Source organism: Empidonax traillii, unplaced genomic scaffold (genome assembly GCF_003031625.1).
Source record: "Empidonax traillii isolate 1590-97213 ecotype Southwest subspecies unplaced genomic scaffold, ASM303162v1 scaffold217:size1918799, whole genome shotgun sequence".
Classification (NCBI taxonomy): domain Eukaryota; kingdom Metazoa; phylum Chordata; class Aves; order Passeriformes; family Tyrannidae; genus Empidonax; species Empidonax traillii.
Genome location: NW_020955410.1, coordinates 650,693 through 674,753, shown reverse-complemented (window position 1 = coordinate 674,753; position 24,061 = coordinate 650,693). Strand labels below are relative to the sequence as shown.

Genomic DNA, 24,061 nt, shown 5'->3' with positions numbered 1-24,061 from the left:
CTTCCCAAGTAGTAAGTGAGACACAAAACATAAATGTTAAATTTTCAAGACAGTTTTTCCTGTGAACAGCTCCCTTCCACTCGCTCTGTGAGCATTTCTTTGAGCTTTGAGCAGCATCGCTGTCACGTTTGGTTTGGTTTGGTTGTGGTGCTGCAGCCAAACCGTGCACGCCAGAACCGTGGTCGGGTCCCTCCTCCCAGTCACTGCCAGAGCAAAAGTGCTGTCACAGGGGTTGGCTCCAGCCTTGCCTTCATTTAGAAGCGTTCACAGTTTGCTCTGTTGTGTTTAAAATTTATCTCCCCTCATTTTCCAAAAATTAGTAGTGAATGGAATTGAGACCCTCTATTTGGTTTGCATCCAAACAAACTATTCCACGTGACTTTATTTTGATCTTTTTGGCACGGCCATTACTGGGTCTGTACAATGTGGCATATTTTTACAGACATGCCATTACAGTTGTACTTTACGTTCCTGTAGCAGTGAGCTGTACATAATTCCAAGAAATCACAGATCATCTTTCAAACGAAAACCTCAGAAACAAATTTCTTTTGAAATCGCTTATGTTTTTTGGTTTTGTTTTGGTTTTTTTTTTTTTTTTTTTTTTTTTTTTTTTTTTTTTTTTTTTTTTTTTTTTTTTTTTTTTTTTTTTTTTTTTTTTTAGGGTTAGAGTTGAGGCAGGTTGCATTGGATTCCTGAACTGTTTTTTAACAAATCCTCTATTTGCCAAAGTTTGAATGTTTTAATTTCATTTGCAGTTGGAACTGGTTTTCAGGTATTTCTGAATGCTCAGTGAGTGAGATGAGGTTTTAGCTCAGTCCTGTCATTATCTGCAGGAAATGTCTTTGTAGCAATATATGAAAGAAAGATAACTGTGACAGGGCAAAACAGAAATTGTGTATCTGTTCTGATGGGGAAGTGTAGATTTCAGGCATCTCAGTGGGCAAAATGTAGTACAGATCCCCTGGTATTTGCCTGGACCATTTTGTGGTTCTGGAGGGACCCATGGCCAGGAACAGCCAGTCTTGTGAGAATGAACGTAGAAGCAAAATTGGTGTTTTCTAATGCTGGCTGTGGTGACCTAATTAGCATCATTTGCTTCAGTGCAGGACTACTCCTTTAATTATCCTTTCCTTTCCTACTTGTTATTCTGTAGTACATGTTTATTCTTTACAATGCAGAAGTTACTATTTGGATGGCTCTAGTGAACGAACCTCATCTGTTTTGTCACTTTTATGAATTTAATTTTATTCAGCTCTGTATGTTATAATCTGATTTGTAGAAGTATTTTCTCTTACACAGAGGCTCAGTGATAAAACTGGACCAGTTGCGTCAGAGAAGAGTTGACATTTGAATGACACTTGAGACCTGCACATCCTGCTGTTATAGCACTTCATCTGGCTGCAAACCACAGCTCTCCTTTCTGCAGACTGAAAAAATGCAACAAGGAACTCTTACTGCACAGCAAGAGGTTAATAATTTTCGTAAGGATGTTTTTGGTAGACTTTCACTTGCTTTCTTGTTGCACTAAAATGGATGTACTTTTTAATGTTTCAGACTGTGAAGTAGATAAAACTCTGCAAATCGTAATTATTTTGTCAATATGATGGTACTAAGTACAAATTCAACCACAGAAGAACATATACTTGACTCTTCAGTGCTAATCTTACGAATTTAAAGGCTACAAACTGTCTGCAGTCACGCATTGCTTTGGTTTCAGAGCAGTAATTTAACAGCCCCAGCCCATCTGATCTGCTGCTGCGGTTGCAATAGATCCTTTTAGACTGAGCTTGTCATGGCAGCCGGGACTTGCTGTTTGTCCTTTCTTTTTTTACACATCTGTTTTGAAACCTGACTCATAAGGGAATTGACTTTGAACTTTTTACTCCTTTAAATTCCTATTGTTATATAGTGGGAGTTTTTCTCAAGTATGTTACAGTATGGAATCCAAAGTTTAATAATTTTGGTGTAGGTTTTAGAGTTCTGAGGTTTTTAAAGGAACCGATTTGGTTCCAGTGACAAAGTTTTCTTACCAGATGAGAAGGCCACACGGGAAGAAGTTCGTGTAGTGTTTGGCCTAAACCAAGTGCCTGTTGCTACCTCCACTTTGTTGAAATGGCTGCAAACAGCTGATCATGCACTAGATGTGTCCTTGTTAGCAGCGGGAATATTCTGTCTTGCACCAGCAGCCGTGTTCTGCCTTTCCTAGAGGTGTTTATACCACTGTAGAGAGCTCAGGCAGATTGTTACCTGGGTCACTTTCACTAATAAATTACCAAAAAAGTGAGTTAATATTTCCCACTAAATTTACCAGTGGTTGAAACGGGTGAACTTGCATTACAACACTTCTGGCAGTTGCTGATTTCATGGCGTGAGTCTATGCAGTGAAGGACAGTTTAAATGGGGGTAATGACCACTAATCAATATAAAGGTGGGAATTATTAGAGGAAAAGACCCAGCTGTAATTAGACCTCCACTGTGTACTTATTTGGAAGAACATGTTAATTCTGCAATATGTTTCTTAGTTAAACATTGCACAGTTCTTACCTCATTTCTGTAAATAAAGTTTTGTGAATCTGTTTTGTATTGTGAAGAATTCATAAGAAAACATTGATATTTTGATTTGTAATATTTCTAATTAGTAGATTTAATTGAAAAAGTAAAAATAATTTATTTTTATATGTTCTGGGGAATTTTTTAAAAATGTCACAAATCACTTTTGTAGATACTTTACAAAAGTAAACCAGTGGTTTATTTTACTTACTCGCCCCACTGGTGGATATTCTGTAACAATTTGTACAAAAGGTAAGATGGAAATGTGCTGTTATTTTGACTAGATGTAAAATTCCAAGTGTATGAAAAGATACGTACAAAGCTTTTGTTAATAAACTTTAATAATGTTTATCATTGTATATGCTTTGTGTGATTGTGAGTCTTTTAGAAGAACAGAGTGTTTCTATTAACATCATAAGAAAGGAAGGATTTCAATTGCACGTTCCCACTAAACTGTATTACAGGTTTTTTAAAGATGTTGCTTATGTAAATTTTTGCTTTCAAGAGACACTGATGCAGCTGCAAAAATGTCCAGGGATGGTTCTGCTTACAGAAATGCCCACTGGCAGCCCTGGGTCTGATGTGTTTTTTGCTTTCACCCTTCAAAAAGAAATGACTGGAATTGCAGTGACTCTTGTCCAGCGGGCCCAGATTGTTCTGTGACTCAGTGAGAGCTCTTTGGGGATGGGATGGGTTCTTTATCTGCATTGTGCTAGGGCTGAGGTGATGGAGGCCAAGGTTGTGGCTGTAACCTTTGCACTGTGTTTTGTATAAAAGCAGCTCAGTGGTTTTTTCCCATGAATTTTGCTTCTTGTCCATGAAGGGTTAGGAAACACACAGCTGAATGCCTGGTCTTTTATTTCCCAGGCAGCAAAGAGAATTTGACCCTTCCCATACTGTCACGTGAAGATGAAATGTGTGAGGCGGGTGGCAGTCCAGGTTTTGGCAGACAAGAGATGCATTAAGGCTTCCTCACAGTTTTTAGCCCCCTAATGAGGGGGAGCTGAGAGCAGCTTCTGGGACCAGCAGCAGGAGGATGGTGTTGACTGCTGGTCAGTGCTGAGCAGGGAGACCACAGAGCACGTACAGGCCGGGCCCTGGAGTTACACCTGGCACTGCCAGACATGGAGAGGAAGGGGAAGAAAAGCCCCATATGCCCCTGCTGCCAGCACAAGGCCCCCAGGGAATCCTGGGTGTCCCTTCTACTGGAGCCAAGGACTGCTGCTTTTTTTTTTGATCTAAGCTGAAGCCAAAAAGTTTACATGTTAGACAAGTATCAGTAAGTGGCCCTTCTGGTACTGGAGCAGTACCCGAGGCACCAGTAAAAGTGTTAAGTCCTTTCCACATAGGTTTCTTTCGTTGGACAGGGAGTGCCTAAACTCTGGTACCTGTCTTCTGCCAAGGTGCAGACAAGTATGAAGGGACAAAGTTAGAAATACCGGTGAAATTGTCAAAAGAGATTGGTGCCAGCAGCCCAGGAGAGCAGTGGGTGTTTCACAGTGCCACAGTCCTGGTGGACCAACAAGCAACAGCAAGGAAATGAAAAGGACAGTTCTGACATCCAGACAAAAATCCAATTCAGCAGCCCTTTAAAGAAAGAGCACATCAAAGCCAAGTTCACATGAGGGCCAGATGTAGTCAAAACCAACGTTGTTTCAATGATTTTGCAGATCCTGACATCAAAGATGATGGTCTGTGGCTCATTTGGCACCAGTTCAGTAAAGCCGATACTGCTGTCCCTGTGGGATGCCTCGGATGCCAGAGCAGCCCAAGCCACTCCACAGGTCCCTGGCAGCCAAGTTGCTGGTTACTGAGCTCCCCTCACATGTGCTGGGAGCTGCTTTGGGCTCAGTCTCAGAGTAAATGCCCTGCATTTCAGAAGATTTTTCACCAAAATCCCACTTTACTGACAGCAATGATAATATCCCTGACAGCTTACAGAAGCCAACTAATTCCGGACAGCCTTTGACATCTTAAACCCTGGTTTTATCAACTTTATCCATTCAAGCTGTGTTAGCAGAAACTACTCTTTCAGCAACAGCACTATAGACATTAACTGACCGACTTTCTGGTGCCTGTTTTTCATAACTTGCACTAAAATCTTGCTGTTGGTTCTGGCTAAAGGAGAGCTCTTCTCAAGTCACTCAGTGTTCCTGTTGTTTTCAGACCCCATAATCTCACAGGTCACATTGCAAAATCTTTTCTGAAACTTTTTTTTTTTTTAAATTAGTTCATGTACTTAGAGCTGTGAAGTTGGGCATAACGTAGTCCAAACATTTTGGTTTGCAAGAAGACACTGCAGAACAGCATCTGTTGGTCTTTCCTCTAGAGCTAAACAGCCTAAATGGGAGCACTGTTAACCTTCACAGCATCTCTCTCACGTTCTACTCATTCACTTGTGTATGCTTGACAGGCTATAATTTTACAAAATCCTGCTGCTTTAGCCTGGCATTGGACTGTATCCTCAGCACAGGAATACTGCCCTCCCTGGGTCACCTGCACCAAATAGCCCTTTCCACAGCATTCTGCCTGTCCCATCAAGAGGGACATGCAAAGACACTCAAAAGTAGGTTCAGATCTGACTCAGGAGCAAGTCAGAGAACAGAAGCTACAGCACAGACTGTCAGTCTGAACACAAAGTTTCACTGAACACAAAGTTTCAGTGTAAAAGGCACCATCGAGCTACAGTTCACAACTGCCCAGGAAAGAAAACTTCTGTTTGAAGGCAAATATTAACACTACTTAAAGGAAATCTGCATTTTGTGTTCAAAGTTGGAAGAAGATGCTTAACTCCCAAGCCTTGAGTCACCTCAGTTTTCATGGATAGAAACAAACCCTGGACACAGTTTTCCACTTCTCCAAGTGAGCATCATCTCTGACCTCAGTCACCACAGACTAGAGCTGTTGCGATTAGGGCCGAGTGTCTCATCATCCAGAAAACATGTGGCACCCTCAGGAGAGGCTCCTGAGAGGCCCTGAAAGACTTGGACTCAGCCACACCACCTTCCTCCCCCACCAAACACCAAAGCTGAAGCTAAGGCTGGGCCAGCTCCTTTGGCCCTTGAGGAACTGAACACGACAATAAGACTGGATGGGCCCTGGATGAAGCCGCCAGTACCTCGTTCTGTGCTCCTCTCCCAGATGGATATCTCTGGGCATGTGGTAGCAGAGATCAGATCCACTGATGCAGGACACTGACTCACATTTCCCATCCCAAGACCTTCAGTTCCAAATGTCCCGCCTGCGCTACACAAAACCTTCCTGGTTCTTAATGCTGAAGACAGTTGTCCCTGTCACCAATTCCCGAAGCAGTGCCACTGCAGAACAGGCCCATACATTTCTCTGACAGTCAACTTGCCTCTACTTTGAGGCAGGTTGATTGTTCAAGCAATAAGGATGCAATCCATCCATTCCCTTCCGCCCGGGCAGGAGGAGACATCCGGCACTTCAGGTGCTCAAACTGCCAAGTGTGACAGAAGGGCATGTACAGTCTTTGCCCATCCTTAAAAATCTTCCTTCAAGTAAACTGGATTTGTCAAGAATACTGCTTTAAGTTTCTCGATGTGAATGTCCTTAAACTCCTCAAAATCCTTACCAGTCAGTGGTTTTTGTCCTTCTTCTTCCTTAGTCCCCCATCCAGAAAGTGTGGGGTGGAGAGAAGTTGAAGGTGTTGGGCAGGCAGTTCGTAACCACTGCCACATTCACAGCAGGGATATGGGCAGGTCTGGAGCAGCTACTCAGGTCAGTCTTTGGATTTACAGCAATAAAGATATCAAAGTCCTCCCAAGTCCTTACTGCATTTGCCACTGGATTTTTTTTGCCCCAACACCTAACTAAGCTACTTTTCACCCCGAACTGAACCCATTATTATTCTTCAGAGCCACTACAGACATGTAACAGGTCTGTGTGGATCACATCAGGGAAACACAGAGATCACACAAAGCTCCCTTTTACATACTTGGAAGACGTCTCTCTCTCTCTGGTCTAGAGCAAATTCCTTCTGTCTTTCCCACCAAGTCAGGCATTGTAGATGCTGGATCACTGTCTCTGCTCTCTTCTGGATGCTCTACATCTTCCTTGGAGTGTGATATACTGAACCAGGCACACCATTCCAGGCAAAGTCTTGTAAATCCAGAGTGGAAAGGAAAGATGACTCTTTTCTCACAGGCTAAACTCTCCTGTTGCTTGCTTCCTTCTTTTTTTTTTTTTTGAAAAAGGAGAAACGTTCCCATTACCAGTCTGTATTTGCACGAACAATATATCTCCATTTGCTCAGGTTCTTCTACCATAGCTCCACCCATTAATTTTCATGAATTCCCCTTGCCATTTTAGTAACTTTTCTTTGTAGCCACTTCAATGACCTTGTTTTATAGCTACAATCTCTCTTTGAGAGTTCTGGATGACTAATAGTTTTTTAAATTTAAGATTTCCTGATAGCTCTTGAAAATACCTCACTTATCTCACTAAGATTCTTCCTTCATAGGTAATTACTGTTTGACCAGTTAGCACCCGAGATCACAGTTCAGCTTCTAAATGTGTTTTAATTTCCAATGCAGTTAACCTGTGACATTCTCTGTGAAACAAAATTTAGATGCATCACTACTTTGTGCCTAGCTAAGTTTCCATAATATAATTTCTACCAACTAAGGTTATTCTTTTACACAGGATTAAAAAAAATTCCAACTGGTAAAGGAATGCATATGGAACATTGTTAAATTCTCTAAATACTTCATCCTTCAAGTTTTATGGGAATGGGATGAAATTTTGTGAAATGCTGATCTGTCAGAAGCAGCACAGTTGGCAAACAGTCACTGGGGAGATCAGCAGTGGAAATAGCAGAAAGTTCATGGAGTCTTTCAGACACCAAGCTTCAGTTTTGGGTTTAGATACATGATCCTCTTGAGCTTTCATTTTGATTTTGAATTAAAGCTCAAAAACTTTTTAGAATCCTGGTATTAAATCAGAATTTAAGTGGTAAATACTGCTTTAAAAAATGTAAGTCCTTAATGATTCTTGCAAAAGGCTGTGATCACTGCTCTGATTTACTGCTGTTATTTAGAGCCCATTAAGTTATTATTCCACCATTTTAAGCTTTTCATAACTTTGGAAAAGTTACACAAAACAAAATAACACAAGTGGAATAATAACCCTTACTACCTATTCCTCAAATATAAAATCAAACTATATTGAATCCAGGGTATACAACAACTCCCCACATATGAGAACTCTCAGCCAATAATATTTGCCATTCTGTACTTAAAAAGTGATCCTGAAGTGCCTTATAGCTCTTAATTTCCAATTTAAAAATTTAGACCTTTAGTGTTTTTACCCATTTTAACTTTGCCCAATTAACAATGCAATCAAATATCACCGTATATCACTTCAGGGCTGGCAGAAAAGGTACTATATTGCAGGTGATATAAATGTACGTGGAAGTTGAATTAGAAATACTACTTCTTTCAAAATATGACCAGATGTTTATAAGAATGAGATATTTATAAGCATATGGTCATGACTTCAGAGCTGCAAGAAAGACGAATATATTTTGAGTGCAGAGTTTCATTACTCTCATGTCAATTCTCTCTTTCAAAACAAACATAAATTATTTATATGCTGAATATCCATCGGCTGTAAACCCACCAGTTACAGTACCTGATTGTCAGAGGGGTTTCCCTAAAGGTCCACCCATTTCTAAAGACAGTGTTATCACACATCTGCATAAGCAGCACTTCAATACAAACACACCTTCATTCTTCAACACACAAAACGGGTAAGATGGTGTAAGATTTATTAATATTTTCTTTTACTAAGGCACATGACGTATAGAAATACTGAGGTACAAAAATGCAGTTTCCTGCATATGACATTTAAAACTTTGACAAAGATGAGCTACAATCTCTTCTGCTCACCACATTCAGCTTTTAGCCATTCTTTTCTTTTGTACCAGTTCAACAAGCAACTTGTATCTTGCTATACACTCCTCCTGAAAGAAAACACAAAAGTGTTATTCAAAGGGTGATATTTTAGTATTGCTTTAACTCTATATAGGCTACCTTATTCTAGAAGAAGAGCTGGATTCTGAGGGTTGTGGGGGATTTTTTGGGGGTGGTTTGGGTTTTCTTAGGGGATACTGTTTGAGGGATTTTTTTGTCTGGTTTTGGGTTTTTTTTGTCTGTGTGGGTTTGTTTGGTTTGGGTTTTCTTGGTGCTTGTTGTTGGTTGGGTTTTGTTTTAATATTGCACACTGAATTTCAGAAGGAGGATCTACATCTCGTGAAGAGCAGATTAGAAAAATGAACTTGCAGTTTATGTTTCTTAATGGATAATTTGTCTGTTGGAAGAGCACACAGACCCAAGAAACAGCTGCCTCATACTTCTTGACAGTGACTGCAAGGAGCAATTGTTAAACAGTTGTACTGTAATATTTATTGAAAACAGTTCTCCGGTGTGAGCCACACTAAGATGGGTTAAAACAAGCCTTCAAGGTCACCAACACAGCACCTACTGACACCAAATACTGCAGAACAGCTTCAGAGCCAGAGAAACACACAAATCCCTCCCCACCGTGTTTCCTGCTCTCTCACACTGTGTTTGGCACAAATAAAACAAGGATTTTCTGCAGCTACAACAACTGAAGCAAGCAAACAAAGCTATCACTACTATTAGGAAATCTAGCACAGACCAACTATATCAATGGCAATGCTATTTTTAAAAGATTATACTTACAAAAAGAACATTAGATACATTATTGAGCATTTAACACTTGCAGATGGATTACGTATTTTGTTTGTTCACTGAGATGGGTTGAGAAAAGTATTGTGAAAGTCTAAGCAAAGCAGCTCACCAATGTTTGGTTACTAACTTTGAATCAAAATTTGGTTTAAAATCTAATTTGTCCTGCAACTGAAGATCTGAAAGGCAGAGGAGAGGTTGGTATTTTAAAGGAAACAGGAGTTATCTCAACGTTTTCTGTAAAAGATCAAACAAACTGAAATAAATGAGAAAATATTTTAAATAAAGCAACAGATATGACAGTAACGCTGCTCAGGTTGCCTTCAACTGGACTGATGGGCTAAGTAAAGGCATGGTCCCCAAGGTAATCCTAAATTGGTAGAAAGTATGTTTCTCCTCACTTTATACTACAGTTCAAACAAAACTAGGCATACCTTGCTCTTTCCAGGAACACATTTTGCTATTTTATCCCAGCGATCCGATGTTCCCTTTGGATACTGCTGCAGGGCCATTTCAAGAAGTTTCTGTTGGTTTTGAGTCCACAGTTCTTCAGGGGCGCGGATTTTCTCTCTTTTTCTGCTCTCATCATCACTCTCTTCCTCTTGCTCAGTGTTATCAAAATCTCTCTGACGTCTCCCTCTGCCCTTCTCTTCCAGTGCCAGCACAGCCACTTCAGGTGCTCTGACAATTCTGCGTTTGCGGTGTCTGGTTTCACTTCCAAGGGTCTCCTTTGGATCAGTCTGGACATCCATCTGCTCTCGAATATGGTAGTAGTTCCCCTCCTCCTCCTCTTCCTCCTCCCTTTCTCGCTGGGTGATTATGTGATCCGGCAAATTCATGTTGGCTTTGACGTTTTTGGAATGGGCCAGTGTTTTAAGCTCGGAGAGCCTAATGGTACCTGTCAGAAGCAGGGAACAAATTAAAGGTACATGGAATAGTGCAGGGTGCAGAAAAAGCTCTTCTGGACTGAGAGCTTAGAGAAAATGCTTATTGAGAAATCAAGGCGATGAAACAATGACCTCTGCCAGTTAGGAGCTTATCTGATATATGGGAAGTGCTACTAAATTCCCACACTGATATAAACAAACAGAAGAGCCTGAAGAAGGGAACAAAACCCACAATAAACCAAGTAAGAAAGTCCGGGAAGTTGCAACTAAAGGGAAGTGTTCTCTCAGAATACCCATCAGTTCTTCTCTTTGCTCAAAGTAAGCCAAGGTTGCAGAAGTCTCTCTGCAAAGCCGACCCTGAAAAACTGCTATCACCCAAATACAGTGATTTTCAAACAGCTATCACCCAAATACAGTGATTTCCAAACAGCTATCACCCAAATACAGTGATTTCCAAACAGCTATCACCCAAATACAGTGATTTTCATAAGCATTAGTGAGGATCTAGTAGCACACACCTGGTGTATATGTAACAGAATCCTTCAGTTGTTTGGCTTTCATGGTAACCTGCAAGAAAGCAACAAAAATAAATGACTATTAAAAAAATTACAGTGTAGGGCCTATTGAAGAACTAATTATCAGTTTACTGCAAAATGCCTGCATTGAAGATACATTAAATACAGTGAGACTGATGATCTTTGGCTAGCTGTGCTCATATGTAGAGCCCAAACTGGCTAAAAGTAACTTTCCAGACTTTGGCCTTTCTAAAGCATTCCTGGCTGATTAAAATAATGCAAGTGATGCTACATGTTTCTATCACCATCCTACACTGCCGTAGATATTAAAATTTTACTTTATTTCCTTGTTAAAGCCTGATTTTCCAACCTAAAAATACCACAAGGAGAAGGGGAGAAAACAAATTACTTATCTTCTATACATTAGTTTCTAAATACCAAACAAAGGAACCCATGTAGGTCCAGATGATGAAGCATACAAATGGACAGGCACTGAGTCACAAAATAAAATTTAACAGTTTGACTGCCAAAGATCAGCAAAGACACCTCCTAAGTCCTGATACTTCAGGAAAAAAGTTTATCACTGAGAATCCAAAGGATGGAGAGCTGTCTGCTTCAAATACTCCATGTACACTGAAATAACTGTCCTGGGAGAAAAGTAATACAAGATTGAGCATTTTGGGGGTTTTTAAAGCAAAAAAATTATCATTTGTAAGTTTGTTCTGTTTGTAAGGAAACAAACAGGCTTCCCCACACACAGAATGAGGAGTTTCCCCATCCCAAATTTCTAGACCACACTACAGATAATAAAGACAGGTTTCATTTAAAATTAAGATCCTTTAAATTACTTAGCGTCTTTGTTGTATCAAGTGATTATAGAGTGGTTTGGTTTGGGTCAAAGGATCACCCAGTTTCAACCCCTCTGACATGGGCAGGGACACCTTCCACTAGAGCAGGTTGCTCAGAGCTCCATCCAACTTGGCCTTCAACACTTCCAGGGCTGGGGCATCCACAGCTTCTCTGGACAACTTGTTCCAGTGCCTCACCACCCTTACAGTAAAGAATTTCTTCCTAATACCAAATCTAAACCTACTCTCAGTTTAAAGACATTCCCCCTTGTCCTGTCACTACAGACCCTTTTTAAAAGTCCCTCTCCAGCTCTCTTATGGCTCCCTTTAGGTACTGATCTGGAGTCCCAAATTCAAGTACCACAAAAAACCATCTTATAATGTCGTATCCAAAGAATTATGTACTCTTTTACATACTGAAAATACTTTCTGAATACCAGATTTCAGGGGGTTTTGGGTTTTTTTTTGAATGTGAGGTCTTTGTGAAAAGAAATGAAAATCAAGTAATCTTGAGTCACCCAAATCAAACTTAAAGCTGATACTGTGTGGGATGTTTCCCTGTGTTTCCTGCTGTCTCAATCTGGGACTTCAGATGTTAACATACATTTAGGGTAAGGTGTGTGCAGTGCGCTGCCAGAGCAAAAATAAAAAAATGCATCATTTACAAAGTCAGGAATTCCCCTCCATGGGATTGACACAATAGGAATCATTTAGACCTCTGAGCCACAGCACAGACATCTGCTGTTTTAGCTGCTTAATGTCAACAGTAACAATTGTCCCCTGTGCAGAGCAGCACTAGAGAGCAAACCTGCCAGGAGTTTGTACAGCCATTTGCCAGGAGAAGAATTAAATACAAAGATTCAGGGGTTTTGTTCTATGACAAGATCCACAGGCGAGTACTTCAACAGCTAAAATACTCTGGTACCGTCTGCTTCTAGTCTTGTCTGTTTGGTTCCTCCCATCCATCTTCCTGCCCATGAAATTGCAGCAGTTTGCTGTAAAAATAGGCTGGTGCTGGATCTCCTTAAGGAAATGACAGCAAAACTTAACAAGGCAAAGTGGTCTATTTTCCCTAAAAATTAGGCCTCATTTTCTGGGATGATTAAGTTAAAATGAAAACCCTGTGAACAACGAAATCCCAACTCTAATTAACCAAAACCTTTATCCAGAGGTAGACATCTGGCACAGAAAACTTGGGTTTCTACTGCTGCAGTATGATGAAGCTTAAATTGTTCTAAGAAAAAAATTCAGAATACTGTAATATCAACAGATAACTTTAAGTGGCACTCACAGTTCTAGGATCTGCATGACCCCAGTTTTGAAACAACAGGATGGATCCTCCTTGAAACAAATGATCCACTAATAGAAATTGCCTTCCTTGAATAATTTATAGTCTAAAATAATCCAAATTAAAATGTTCATGTTCCATCTTCATTATTAGCAAAGTGTCTCTATAGGGCCAATGATTTAAAAGACTAAGGGGAGCGGAAACCATTCTTGACTGCTGAACAGAATGGATCCTTAGTGGTGTCCTGCTATGCATCTCTTAAATAGAAATTATGTTATATAAACTGGATTATAATAGATTATTTTGAGAAGAGCAAGAAGAACTTGCCATGCAAACAAGTAGCTGATCCTTTAGAGCTTCCTGCAATGATGCAGTGGATTCACTGCAAATATGACAAGGCCCTATCTATGTTCATGTGTTCCAGAAAATTGTTTCTAAACCATTTTGCTATTTTTTAAGTATGTCTTTTGAAGATCTACAGCCTGCTCATAAGGCCATGCAGGTGGGAAAAAAGAGAGCAAAAAAGATTCCCTAAATAAAACAGAGCAGAACAAGCTGCCAAAGACAAAATCAGATACAGTGCTAACATTCAGTTTTCTCTCTGCTGAATGTCTGAGGTTTTCAAAGGTCAGCAACTATAATTTTATCTTTCAAATGGAGACTACACATGCAACACAAACTTTGCACTGGAAGTGGTGCAAATCAATATGCTGGATTTAAGTTTCCTTTACAAGACAGGTGTTCCCAAATGAGGTTAGTGTAGGTATCCCATAGTAGATACAAATTTTGCTGCATATTCCATCTAATGGGACTAGAATCTAAACCAGCCCCATCCACCTGAACAGTGAAGGACTCTGGCTTATTCCTAGATCCTAACTGCATTTCATATTTCCCCTTACGTGCAAAAATTCCAGGAGAAATAGTCTTGCCACAGGTTATCGGATGTTGACCAACTTCAGTCATTGTAACTTGGTGAATCCAGATGTAACATTTGTAGTAAGTTACTCCATTCATCACATCTAATATTTCCCAGACTTTATCTTTTGAAGGCTTTGTGGTATCTGTTCACATTTTGATGGACTTTCAATTTGAACATTCACCGGGTAAGCTGGAAGTAACAACTGTGTGTATGGTTTAGATACTGAAAATCTACAATTACAAACACTGAACAAGCACCTTCAGTTGACATAAGTTTGACAACTCATCAGGCTTCTTACAGCTTTACTATCATCGACAGGCTACAGGGGGAGATTACTTGTCCTTTTTTTTTTTTTTTTTGGGTAAGCTTTCTTCTCCATATGGATGATCACAAGTCCTTTTCCAGGTGCTATGTACAGTTCATGTTTACTCCAGCTCTTTTCACTGAGAGTTCAGGTATCGTTTATTTCGACTTCAGATTCATTTGTCCATCAGTTTTAAGTGTCATTGTTGTTAAAGATGCTGACAAAAGGCAAGAGTCGTTAACATGTCAGTATTAAACTACTGAGAATTATTAGGAATCCAGCCTATGGAACATATGAAATGATATTTGAGTTTGATCTGTTTGAGTGTAATCATTGTTCTTGCCACTCAAATCTTCTGTTGCCAGTTCCTCCATGCTTTCTGACATCCTTAATATCAATTTAGATTTCTTCTCCAGAGGTGAGCAGTGTTATTTACTAGCTGATTCTTGACTGATTAATAAAAAATTCACTAAGTTATCCAGTGTAAGTTGCTTCATTGCTTTCTCTACTCAATTACTTATCATAACTTGTTTATATGACATTATTACTTTTCCATTAGCAGATAACATACTTGGAAATGCTGTTATTCAAAGTATGAAGCACTTATAGAATTACTCTTCCCGTTATTCTTGCTGTTTGTTCCTGTATAATGCTTTAAAATTGTGGTTTTCATGTATATTAAATAATGAGCTTTATCCTGACTGTGAAAAGTTGTGCTAACAGCCTACTGTTCTTGACAACGGCTTTCACCAGAGTACTAGCCATCCCCCCTTAAGAAATCCTGGGTCTGGGGACACCTTAAATAATAAGGATCAAGACTGTGAAATTGATTTAAAACCGAGGAGAGCAGATCTCATATTCCTTCAAGTATTTGTACTGCTGAACAGACACTGCATTATTTTATAGGTATCAGCTTTAAATATTGTAGTCCACCAGGGATAACACAAGTCACTGCATGCACAGTGAAACAGATTTCCTTAGACAGATAAAGATGACAAAAAAAACACACAACCCTGGATGCAAGCAATCAAATTGCTGAAGTAGAAATCAGACCATCTTACTATGGGACCTACAGAAAGAAACCACAGGAACGGTTTGCTTCTGAGAACTCCCTTCTGAACTCAGTTTCAATAGCTCTTCAGCTATAAAAAGATTCTATCGAAAGCAAGTGGGATTAGTGGGATGATTTTATGTGATGAAAGCCAGACAGAGCTGGTTTCCTCCTGTATTGCTGACAATTAGTCCAGATCACAAAGACTAGTTGCTACTCACCAAGACACCTAGCAGTAAAAACATTCCTCATCGTGACCATCCAGATGTTAAATCTCTTATTACCCTGGACACCTGCCACCTCTTTCAGATGGAACAATTGATGCTTCAGAGATATACAGGAGAAAAAAAAATTCAGAATCAGCTTAAAAGACTCTCAGATGCACAGGCAAAAGCAAATTTTGCTATCACATGAATGAGAGGGTTCTTTTCACCCTGCAGGGAAGGCAGGCATAAAAAACACACAGAAATGTGACAGACTCAGAGGAAAAACCCTGTAAAGTCAAGGACAGTGATCGTACTGATGCCAAACAGAGAGAGAGAGAGCCCTTGGGCAGAAGATGAACAACTGCCATTCTCAGAGCAGCAGCCACCAGCCCATCCCTTCAGCTGACCCCTCCAGCACCACCACAGCCCAACTTCACAGGGCACACGTGGTACTGAAGCCTTTACCATTTCTCTGTCTCCTGGTAATCTACTGTTGGCAACAATGTACCTTCTTCTCTAGGATAATATTTTGATTATGATTGCAACAGATAGTCACAGAAGTACAAACCTCTTGGGTTCTGAAAGTATTTTGAGAAAACAATGTGGAATTTGTAAAGGAAGAAATAATCCATGTCACTTGGCTTCCCAAACGTAAATAAACTTCCTGCAAAGAAGGATGACCTGCTATCGTGCTACTGAAAACTGGAGGTTCTGATAACATTTTCTCTTATTGTTAGCATCTTCTTGAAGTTCTCTAAGTATTTACTAAAGCAACCGTGGTTTCTCAGCATCAACTGTCAGAAATTTGCTGTCCCAGTAGCAGTGTCTGTTCATCCATATCTTACTGCACACTCTCCACATAGTTATGTCATGCCAAAATGCCAGGATCTGTGGAATAATGGAAAAAATAACGTGGAGACAGCCTGTGAGTAGTTGAGGCTACTGTGAAGCAATGAGGAATTTCTTGGATCTTGCAGGCTAATTTGAGTTATAATCACATTTTTCTCATAAAGGAAAGCCAGATAGAGAAGAATTTTAATGCCTTCATGCCTTTGTTGAAGTAGCAGGTTTTTACATATCTAACCTTCCAGAACTGCACAGAATTGCCAAATTTAAAGTTCTCCCCTTATGACCAAAATGGTACTTGCTGCACTGAATTGTTCTTCCAATCTAGATCTAAACAGGTTTTTTTCATAGCATCCACAACTGTATCCAGCAACATTTGACACAAGTCAGACAACAATATGGCTCCTTCTTTTATTTCCATGTGACTCAAAATTTGTTGCTTTATACAGTGTCTTCCCTTACAGACACTATAGGGCTGCTAAAATTGTCTTCCACTTTTAACAGATTGGTGAAACTTCAAATACTGAAGCATCAAGCCAAATCATTCTCCATTTTGCAAGTACCCTCATTTCCAACTTGCTAGACCCCTGGAAAAGAAGTATTTCAAGTCAGATGTGCCTTTGCTTTGGCACCGCTTGAAACAGTTTGTTCAGCAGTTTGTTACCAACTTTTCCAGAAGCAGGTAACATAACCAGTCTTTATCTGCTGTGTAAATTATAGGTTGAATTTGATGCTAACGCAGCCAAATGAGTATTTTAAGGAGAACGTGCTTTTATTCTTGAAAGAACTAAGAAACATGTTATGAATTTAACTGAATTTGCTTAGAAGCACCAGTTGCAGCCAGAAACAATAGTTTTCTTATGATTATGGACTTTGAAGCCATGTGTAGTTCTGAACTTTGCCATAGCAGATGGAAAAGAGGTAGCTACCTCAACAGAAATCCCCAAAACAGTGAGTTTAATTATGGGGCAGCTTAAGATGTGGCCTCCAAAGAGGGGTAAGCTTGGCCTAAATCACCAGATGTAGAACCCTCTATAGTTTAAGTGCCCAAATAGTTAATTTAAAGCAGCAGAAGAATTGCTCCTTTTTTCAGGACACAAGAGGAAGAACTTAGCAATTTGTGATGATGCTGGAGACTTCATATTGTGCTTGGGTTTTGTCAGTTAAAATCCATGAGTCTTTAGCTCAATACTATGAGCACTCATAAGAGAGGAGTTTGGCTCAAATGCCCACTGCAACAACTACTTGGACATCTTATTTCGCTGCTGCTGATGCAAAATGCATTGCCTCTTGAGAGTCAGAAGACTTGAATTCTGCAATGGAATTCATACCCAGCTCACCAGGAGCTATGTGGGGTATTGCATTAATTCCAGCCGCAAGCCATCTATTGGCTGCCCAGTCCTGCAAAAATGGTAGGGGCAACTGTAGGAGTGCACAGAATGAAACTGTACAATGAGAGTGCTGTGAACAGCAACCACCTTTTCCTCCCTCAGGTATCAACAGAGTCATTCTGGTGTGTCTGTGGGATTAGACAGGTGTTTTGAAGACTTCACTCTCAAACTGAGGGATCTGCATGACCTGCATATGATCTAAATCCCATCTTAGATATTCATAACCTCTCTTGGACCTTGATCCAGAGCTAGGTCTTTATACTTCAATAAGCAACTGGAAGAACTATTGATTACATAAATATATGCAAACTGCTAAGGGTGAATGTTTCAGAATATCCACAACTGGACTGCACACTGAGTTAACACAATCACAGTATACAAAATGAAATGTAAAACTGACTTAGGGAAACAGTTAATCTCCAGAAGCAAAAGACCTAATAAATTCATGAGCTTTTACATATGGACCATTTCTCATATAGATGTTTTCTTGCTGGCAAAGTAATGAGCTCGCATTTGTCAAAAATAAGATATCTATTTTACAATGGCATACGGAGTATAAAGGGTATGAACTCACACAGTCAGACTTTAAGGCTGAAACTGTTGCGTGGGCACACAAGAGATACCACAAAATAAGAACCCACCTCCCCAAACCTTATGCTTTCAGGTTTCATGGTAATTCAGAATGTCTGCCACCTGGCTATTGTTTTGCTGTCTACCTTAGTGTTCTTCTATACAAGCAGCAAATCCCAATCAGTCTGTTTTTGCAACACAAATGCATGAGATTAGTGACTGCAGGAGCAAGCAGAATCAGTTTAAATCCTGTAAGACAAGTGAATGATATTACTTCACAAGTATGAAATCTGAGATCTCTTTGCCTTTAATTTAAAAAACCTGTACCTAATAATCACATTAAAGTCTGTTTGGCATGCCAGACAGCTTTTACTTCCTCTGTTATTTTTATAATTTGAACGTCCTTTGTAGTTACTGAAATTAATTTATGCCTTTCAGCAAAGTTTTTTTTTTTTAACTTTTTATCTATAAAGGTTGGTATTGTCAAATACAATATACTTCTATAATTTCACATCTAAGTGCTTTTTCTCAATTTTTGAATTCAGTAAAAGCTGACAATCATTATTATAAATGTTCATAAGGCTTAGCATTTGTCAAATCAAACAATATCATTTTAGCAGAAATAGTAGTATTGCAACTCCACTCCATTCATTATTTATACTACGTAGTTGTAGAGTGTTCACAGTGCTTATGAAATTCAATTCAAACATAACTTTTTTATTTTGTTTTAAAAGGTCAATTATTTCCTTAAGTATTGGCGGATAGGAATGAGAACTAACCCTGGAGCAACAAATTCAGCAAGGAAAATGGGTCAAAGAACAGATGTTTGGAGGATGACAGAGAGCAGTGGTACAGGTAACCAGGTCAGCAGGCAGGAATCCTGATTAGAGTTAACTGAACTCCATTTCCCTTTCATAATCAAAATACTTGAAAACCTAATTTATAGCACCAGCCAACTGCAATAAAAATTACTTAAAAAACCATAGAAGCTTTCAGTAGTGAAAGCAATAAGATTTCATTGTACTAAGACAGCTGAAAACCATCTTTACAGGAAAGAGTTGCTAAATTCCCAATATGCACATATTAAAATGACAATTAGCAATTTAAATAATTTAAATAATTAAACATACTGATAAAATGAGCACAACTTAACCTCATCTATTTTGGGTTGATTATTCATTGGCTGTTAAAAGATATCTTCCTGAAGAGAGACAAGATAAACATATCCTATATTTAACATGACAGCAGTTAAAGTAATAACCCTTCTTATAGTATGTCCATACTATGGCTGTAAGCTTAACCTCTCTGAACTGAGGGCACAGGAATATGCTGCAAAGATATTTATGCTGGTATCACATGAGGCAGCATAAATAGAAACAGTAGAGCTGAATGAGCTCAGGGGCCCTACAGCATGGGCATTTGTTCATTGCTGGATTTTGGCTGGCACGTTCCCAGCAGCTTGCAACACATCATGTGGATGTACTGGTTTGGATTGGGAATCTTGTAGACATGCCCATATAATAGGCCTTCAGTAATCCTTATTTGGGCTGTATTTTGGGAAATAACAGTTAGCAAATGTAAATGTCTACAAAATGCCAATTTGAATACTACTACAAAAGAAAAAACATGAAGGAACACTTTATTAGGAATTACAGAATTTCAGAAGTCAAGCTAAGTTATATTCAGGGATTACAAAACAACTATGGTGACTATCTGGCTTTAATTTTACATTCTTAAAAGTGAGTTCACACATGCTTCCAATTGTAGGGGAGGGTTTGTTTCCTCCCCCTTTCCTCCCAGATAGCTTGCACTTGCTAGTGTAATCACAGATCATATGAAGAGAAGGACCTAACCTCAGGCAGAACCACTACACTGATGTTGTTTCTTGCAGATGTTTTTGTAACCTGTTCTTTAAGACCTGCAAATATGGAGCTTCCACAGCAGACTATTCCACTGCTTTATCATCTCCATTGTAATTCTTTGCCTCTCAGTTTCTAACTCTGAAGCCTGTGATAAAATTTGAGGTAATTACTTCTTGCCCTCCAAAACTAATACAGTGCACAAGACCCTTCCTCATTATAACTTTTTTTTTTATGTAGTTGAATACTTACATCCTCAGGTCATATTTTTTCAGTTCAACAACATGAATTACTTCACAATGTAGGTAGCATTTTAGGAACCTATTATTCTCTTTATTCTCATTTGGACTCTTTCTATCAAACCACATGTTTAAGTGCAATACTGGAAACTAGTCACAAACTAAGGATGTAGTAAGTTAAAACAACACCATGAAGTTGAAAAGTTCAAAAAAGCCAGGAACACTCTCCTCAAGTCACTTCACACTGCTTAAAAATTGCCAGTGGAAATGAATGTAGTTGGATGTAGGAATTTATTTCTTTAGAAAAAGGAGTAGTGTAAGGCAATTTAAAATAGCATTTCTTTGGGGTGGTGAGAGGGAGTGAATTTCACTGATTCTCTTTGAGTATATATGAAGGGTTTCCACTTATTCTCTAAAAAGTATTGAGATATTTTTCTAACCTTTCTTTTGCTGAAGAAGAAAGCTTTGAGATAGAAGCAACAATGGAGACATCATTTTGGCCTGGATTGCTTTGAGCTGTTTTTATCAACACTTGTTTAGCTAATCTACTGTTAAAAAGAGTTTGAATGCTTAAAATCACATGGAAACAAGCACATTGTACCTTCTCAGTCCTTTCTATTATAGTTCTCTAAGTGTGACAGGAAAACCAACCCTTACTGCTCCTGGGGCTTTACAGGAGAAGAAACAAGCAGAAAGTGATCTCAAGTTTTAAAAGTATTTCCTGCACTAGCAAATGTCGGAAAAACAAATTCAAATTTGCCCTGGAATGTTTTTCTTTTTTAGGATCTAGTGCATTTGCTAGATAATACATACTTCAAACACTCTCTGGTTTGACTCTTGTTAAATCAGCAGTAAGCAAAGGATTCCCAAACTCTGCTACACAAACTATTTCAAAGCAGCACCTTGTACACCAAAACTTACCTCCTTGCACTGCTCCCAAAGGAAACTGTGAACAGTTGTTTGGGCAGCAAATGCTGCCTGCACATGCAAACACCTCTTTTACTGTGCATAAAGTTTAACAAACTCAGAAATTTTTCCTGCAGCTTTAACATAACATTTCTTGTTCAACTACAGTAATGCCCCCCAAAATAAGAATCCTTGCTGCTAATTTAGATGCTATTCTATGTCATCTTCAATGAACAAAAGGGATAAATTGTGCATCTTGTTCAATAGCTGAATGGATATATCTAACGTAGTTTCCAGTTTCAACATTTCTAGTACTGATGCAGTAACAGTCTGAGATCCAAAATGTTTTCATGAAGCTTTTGTTTAAGTGTTTCCTCTTAATACCTCATGGCTGCAACTCTGTGCTATGTGATGATAAAAGTAGCAGAAACTCTAATGTAGTTTGTGTTGGAAAGCTGACCTTGCACTATCAGCAGTCGGAAATTTTTAGAGAAGTAAAAACTTGTGTGGAGAACACATTAATCATATAGTTGGAGGTCACTGGCAGTAAAAAGGACTAAACTCAGACCTTTCTCCACACAGAAAAATCCTTGAAAATTCCTTTTTTCATACAAGAAAATGACAGCTCCTAGAACAACCACATCTCTTTCATTTACTCACTGAAACAAAAGAACATGTTGTTGAAAGCAATGCTAAGACAGTGTTAGTTTTGTGACGGGTATATGTGGAACCATTCCATGTGTCTGTATTATCTGTATCAAGATAATAAACCAGATTTTCCAAAGCAATATCAAAAGATCTTTGCCATGCACACCTTACACTACCAAACCATATAAAATAGTTTTGCTGTTAATATCTGCTCAGTGAAATGTTGCATCTTTTTGATAAAATCATTTCAGTTGAGTAGTATGAATACTTCAAGAAATATAATACACAATACTAATCAGAATAAACCTTAAAACCCTTAATTTCATTTCATTAGCAGGTTAGTCCTTGCAAATAATGTGTTGTTCTAAAATTAGAATGCAAATGGCTTACTTTTTGGTATATGCAACAGAACTGTATAGATGCATTAAAACTTTAAAAGGAAGATCTAAAAATATCTCTCTGTAATTATATCAACAAGGTAAAAAAAAAGTTATGTACACAAATTGCCCAGAAGGCTATAAGAGGTTACTCTAGCCTGTAGCTTTGTTTGCCATTATTTAAGATAGTTTATGAAATATAATAAAGAATATCTAATCTCAAAATGTACATCAACAGATTTAAACATTATTCTCATTAACCCCTACAGAGCCTATAAAAATAGGGTCAGCTGAAAGGGCTTTCAAATGGTCCTCAGCAGACACTGCATCATGTTCTTGTGATCTATTGCTTGGAAAGGAGAAGTCTTTTACAGCCTAGCCCCTAAGGGTTTTAAGATCATAACACTTAAAATCCGTAAGTACAAGCTTGCTTTGATATCTGGTAAAATACTATAAAATATGAATTAACAAAGACATTAATCATTTTTACATGATATAATTATTAAGCATGCTATAATCCTGAAAAAGGCACTGAAATAGTATCATATGTATTACTTGTTTTAAATTTTGTAAAGATATTTCAGTTTAATTAATGGAAACCACCTGTCTAAACACCATGAGCTCATATGCATTTTTTAAGGACTGGCTTGAAATAGAAATGTAATCTTTAACCAAGTCACACAAACATTCACTTGCAGTGAAAGGAGGTTGCTACAAAACCTGCAGTACATTGTTTTCTGTTACTGAGTTGCAGTAGCTGAAGTTTGTAAGCACCAGAATCCCCCATCCAGCCGATCAGTTACAGCTGTTAATTGCGGAGGGAGAGACTGGCTGACATCTGCTTCTTGCATAGTTAGTTAATGGTTCACTTCCAGGTCCTAAAAGGATTGTAGCTGCTCTCAAAAGACAATGTCGGCCCCCATATATGTCTGCCTTCTACACTGCCTGTCTTGTTCTGGTTTGTCATCCCCTCCACAATGCAAATCTGAGTGAACTCACATCTGCCACTGATCGACCCAATTCGTGAGCAATCTTTTCCCATCGACCGGGGGTCCCCCCTGGGAACTTAACCATACTTCTTGTCAGCTGGCTAAGGTCCTCCTCTGTCCATTCAGGTGCCTGTAAAACATTTGTAAAACATTCATTACACTGGGATCTTGGACAAATATTTGCAAGGTAATATACTGAAAAAAAAAATCTCTTTAAACAATTAATCTAATAAGGTAAAAACAACAAAAAAATATCTGTGTACCTTCTCACTCTGCTGAAAATCCTGAACACTCAAAAAATGTGCTGTATGTATTACGCAGACTACCACATTTAATTTCTCTGAGCTGGAAGACAGAAACACAGAGTGCAGTGAAGCCCCCATAATCCAAAGGAAAATGGTCAGTGACCTGCTGCACCACTCGGACACACACAAGCCCATGGGGCTGGATAGGATCCATTCAAGGGTACAAGGGAGCTGGAGGAAGTGCTCACTGAGCCCCCTTTCCATTTTACCAGCAGCCCTGGCTCACTGCAGAGGTCCCAGTGGACAAAGAGTTACCAAATGTGATGCTCATCTACAAGAAGGGCCAGAAGATCAGGGAACCACAGGTCTGTCAGTCACTGGTCAACAGCAGTTGAACATGAGCCAGCAGTGCTCAGGTGGCCAAGAAGCCCAGTGGCATCCTGGCCTGTACCAGCAATAGTGGGGCCAGCAGGACCAGGACAGCGACTGTCCCCCCGTACTTGGCACTGCTGAGGCTGCACCTCCAATCCTGTGTTGAGTTTTGGGCCCCTCACTACCAGAAGGACATTGAGGTGCTGGAGCGTGTCCAGAGAAGGGCAACAAAGCTGGTGAAGGGTCTGGAGCACAAGTCTGATGAAGAGCAGCTGAGGGAGCTGGGGGTGTTCAGCCTGGAGAAAAGGAGGATCAGGGCA

General features: G+C 39.3%; 2 protein-coding genes across 8 annotated transcripts in view; one reads left to right on the top strand and one right to left on the bottom strand.

Annotated features, from left to right (window-relative positions):
* MLLT10 (MLLT10 histone lysine methyltransferase DOT1L cofactor) overlaps positions 1–2,909 on the top strand; it is a 127,495-nt gene extending 124,586 nt beyond the window's left edge. For 4 of the 7 annotated variants that reach the window (XM_027887592.1, XM_027887593.1, XM_027887595.1 and 1 more), the window contains one exon: positions 1,283–2,909. In XM_027887592.1, the coding sequence (XP_027743393.1) occupies positions 1,283–1,351 (69 nt within the window). In that variant the 3' untranslated portion in view covers positions 1,352–2,909. The remainder of the gene's footprint in view (positions 1–1,282) is intronic. The other 3 variants (XM_027887598.1, XM_027887599.1, XM_027887594.1) reach the window with 1 other exon arrangement.
* A 5,412-nt stretch (positions 2,910–8,321) lies between these two features.
* Positions 8,322–24,061, bottom strand: part of DNAJC1 (DnaJ heat shock protein family (Hsp40) member C1) — a 103,082-nt gene continuing 87,342 nt past the window's right edge. The window contains exons 9-12 of the mRNA XM_027887601.1: positions 23,135–23,254; positions 10,687–10,735; positions 9,716–10,179; positions 8,322–8,533 (exon numbers count right to left, since the gene is read on the bottom strand). Coding sequence (XP_027743402.1) covers positions 8,465–8,533; positions 9,716–10,179; positions 10,687–10,735; positions 23,135–23,254 — 702 coding nt within the window. The 3' untranslated portion in view covers positions 8,322–8,464. The remainder of the gene's footprint in view (positions 8,534–9,715; positions 10,180–10,686; positions 10,736–23,134; positions 23,255–24,061) is intronic.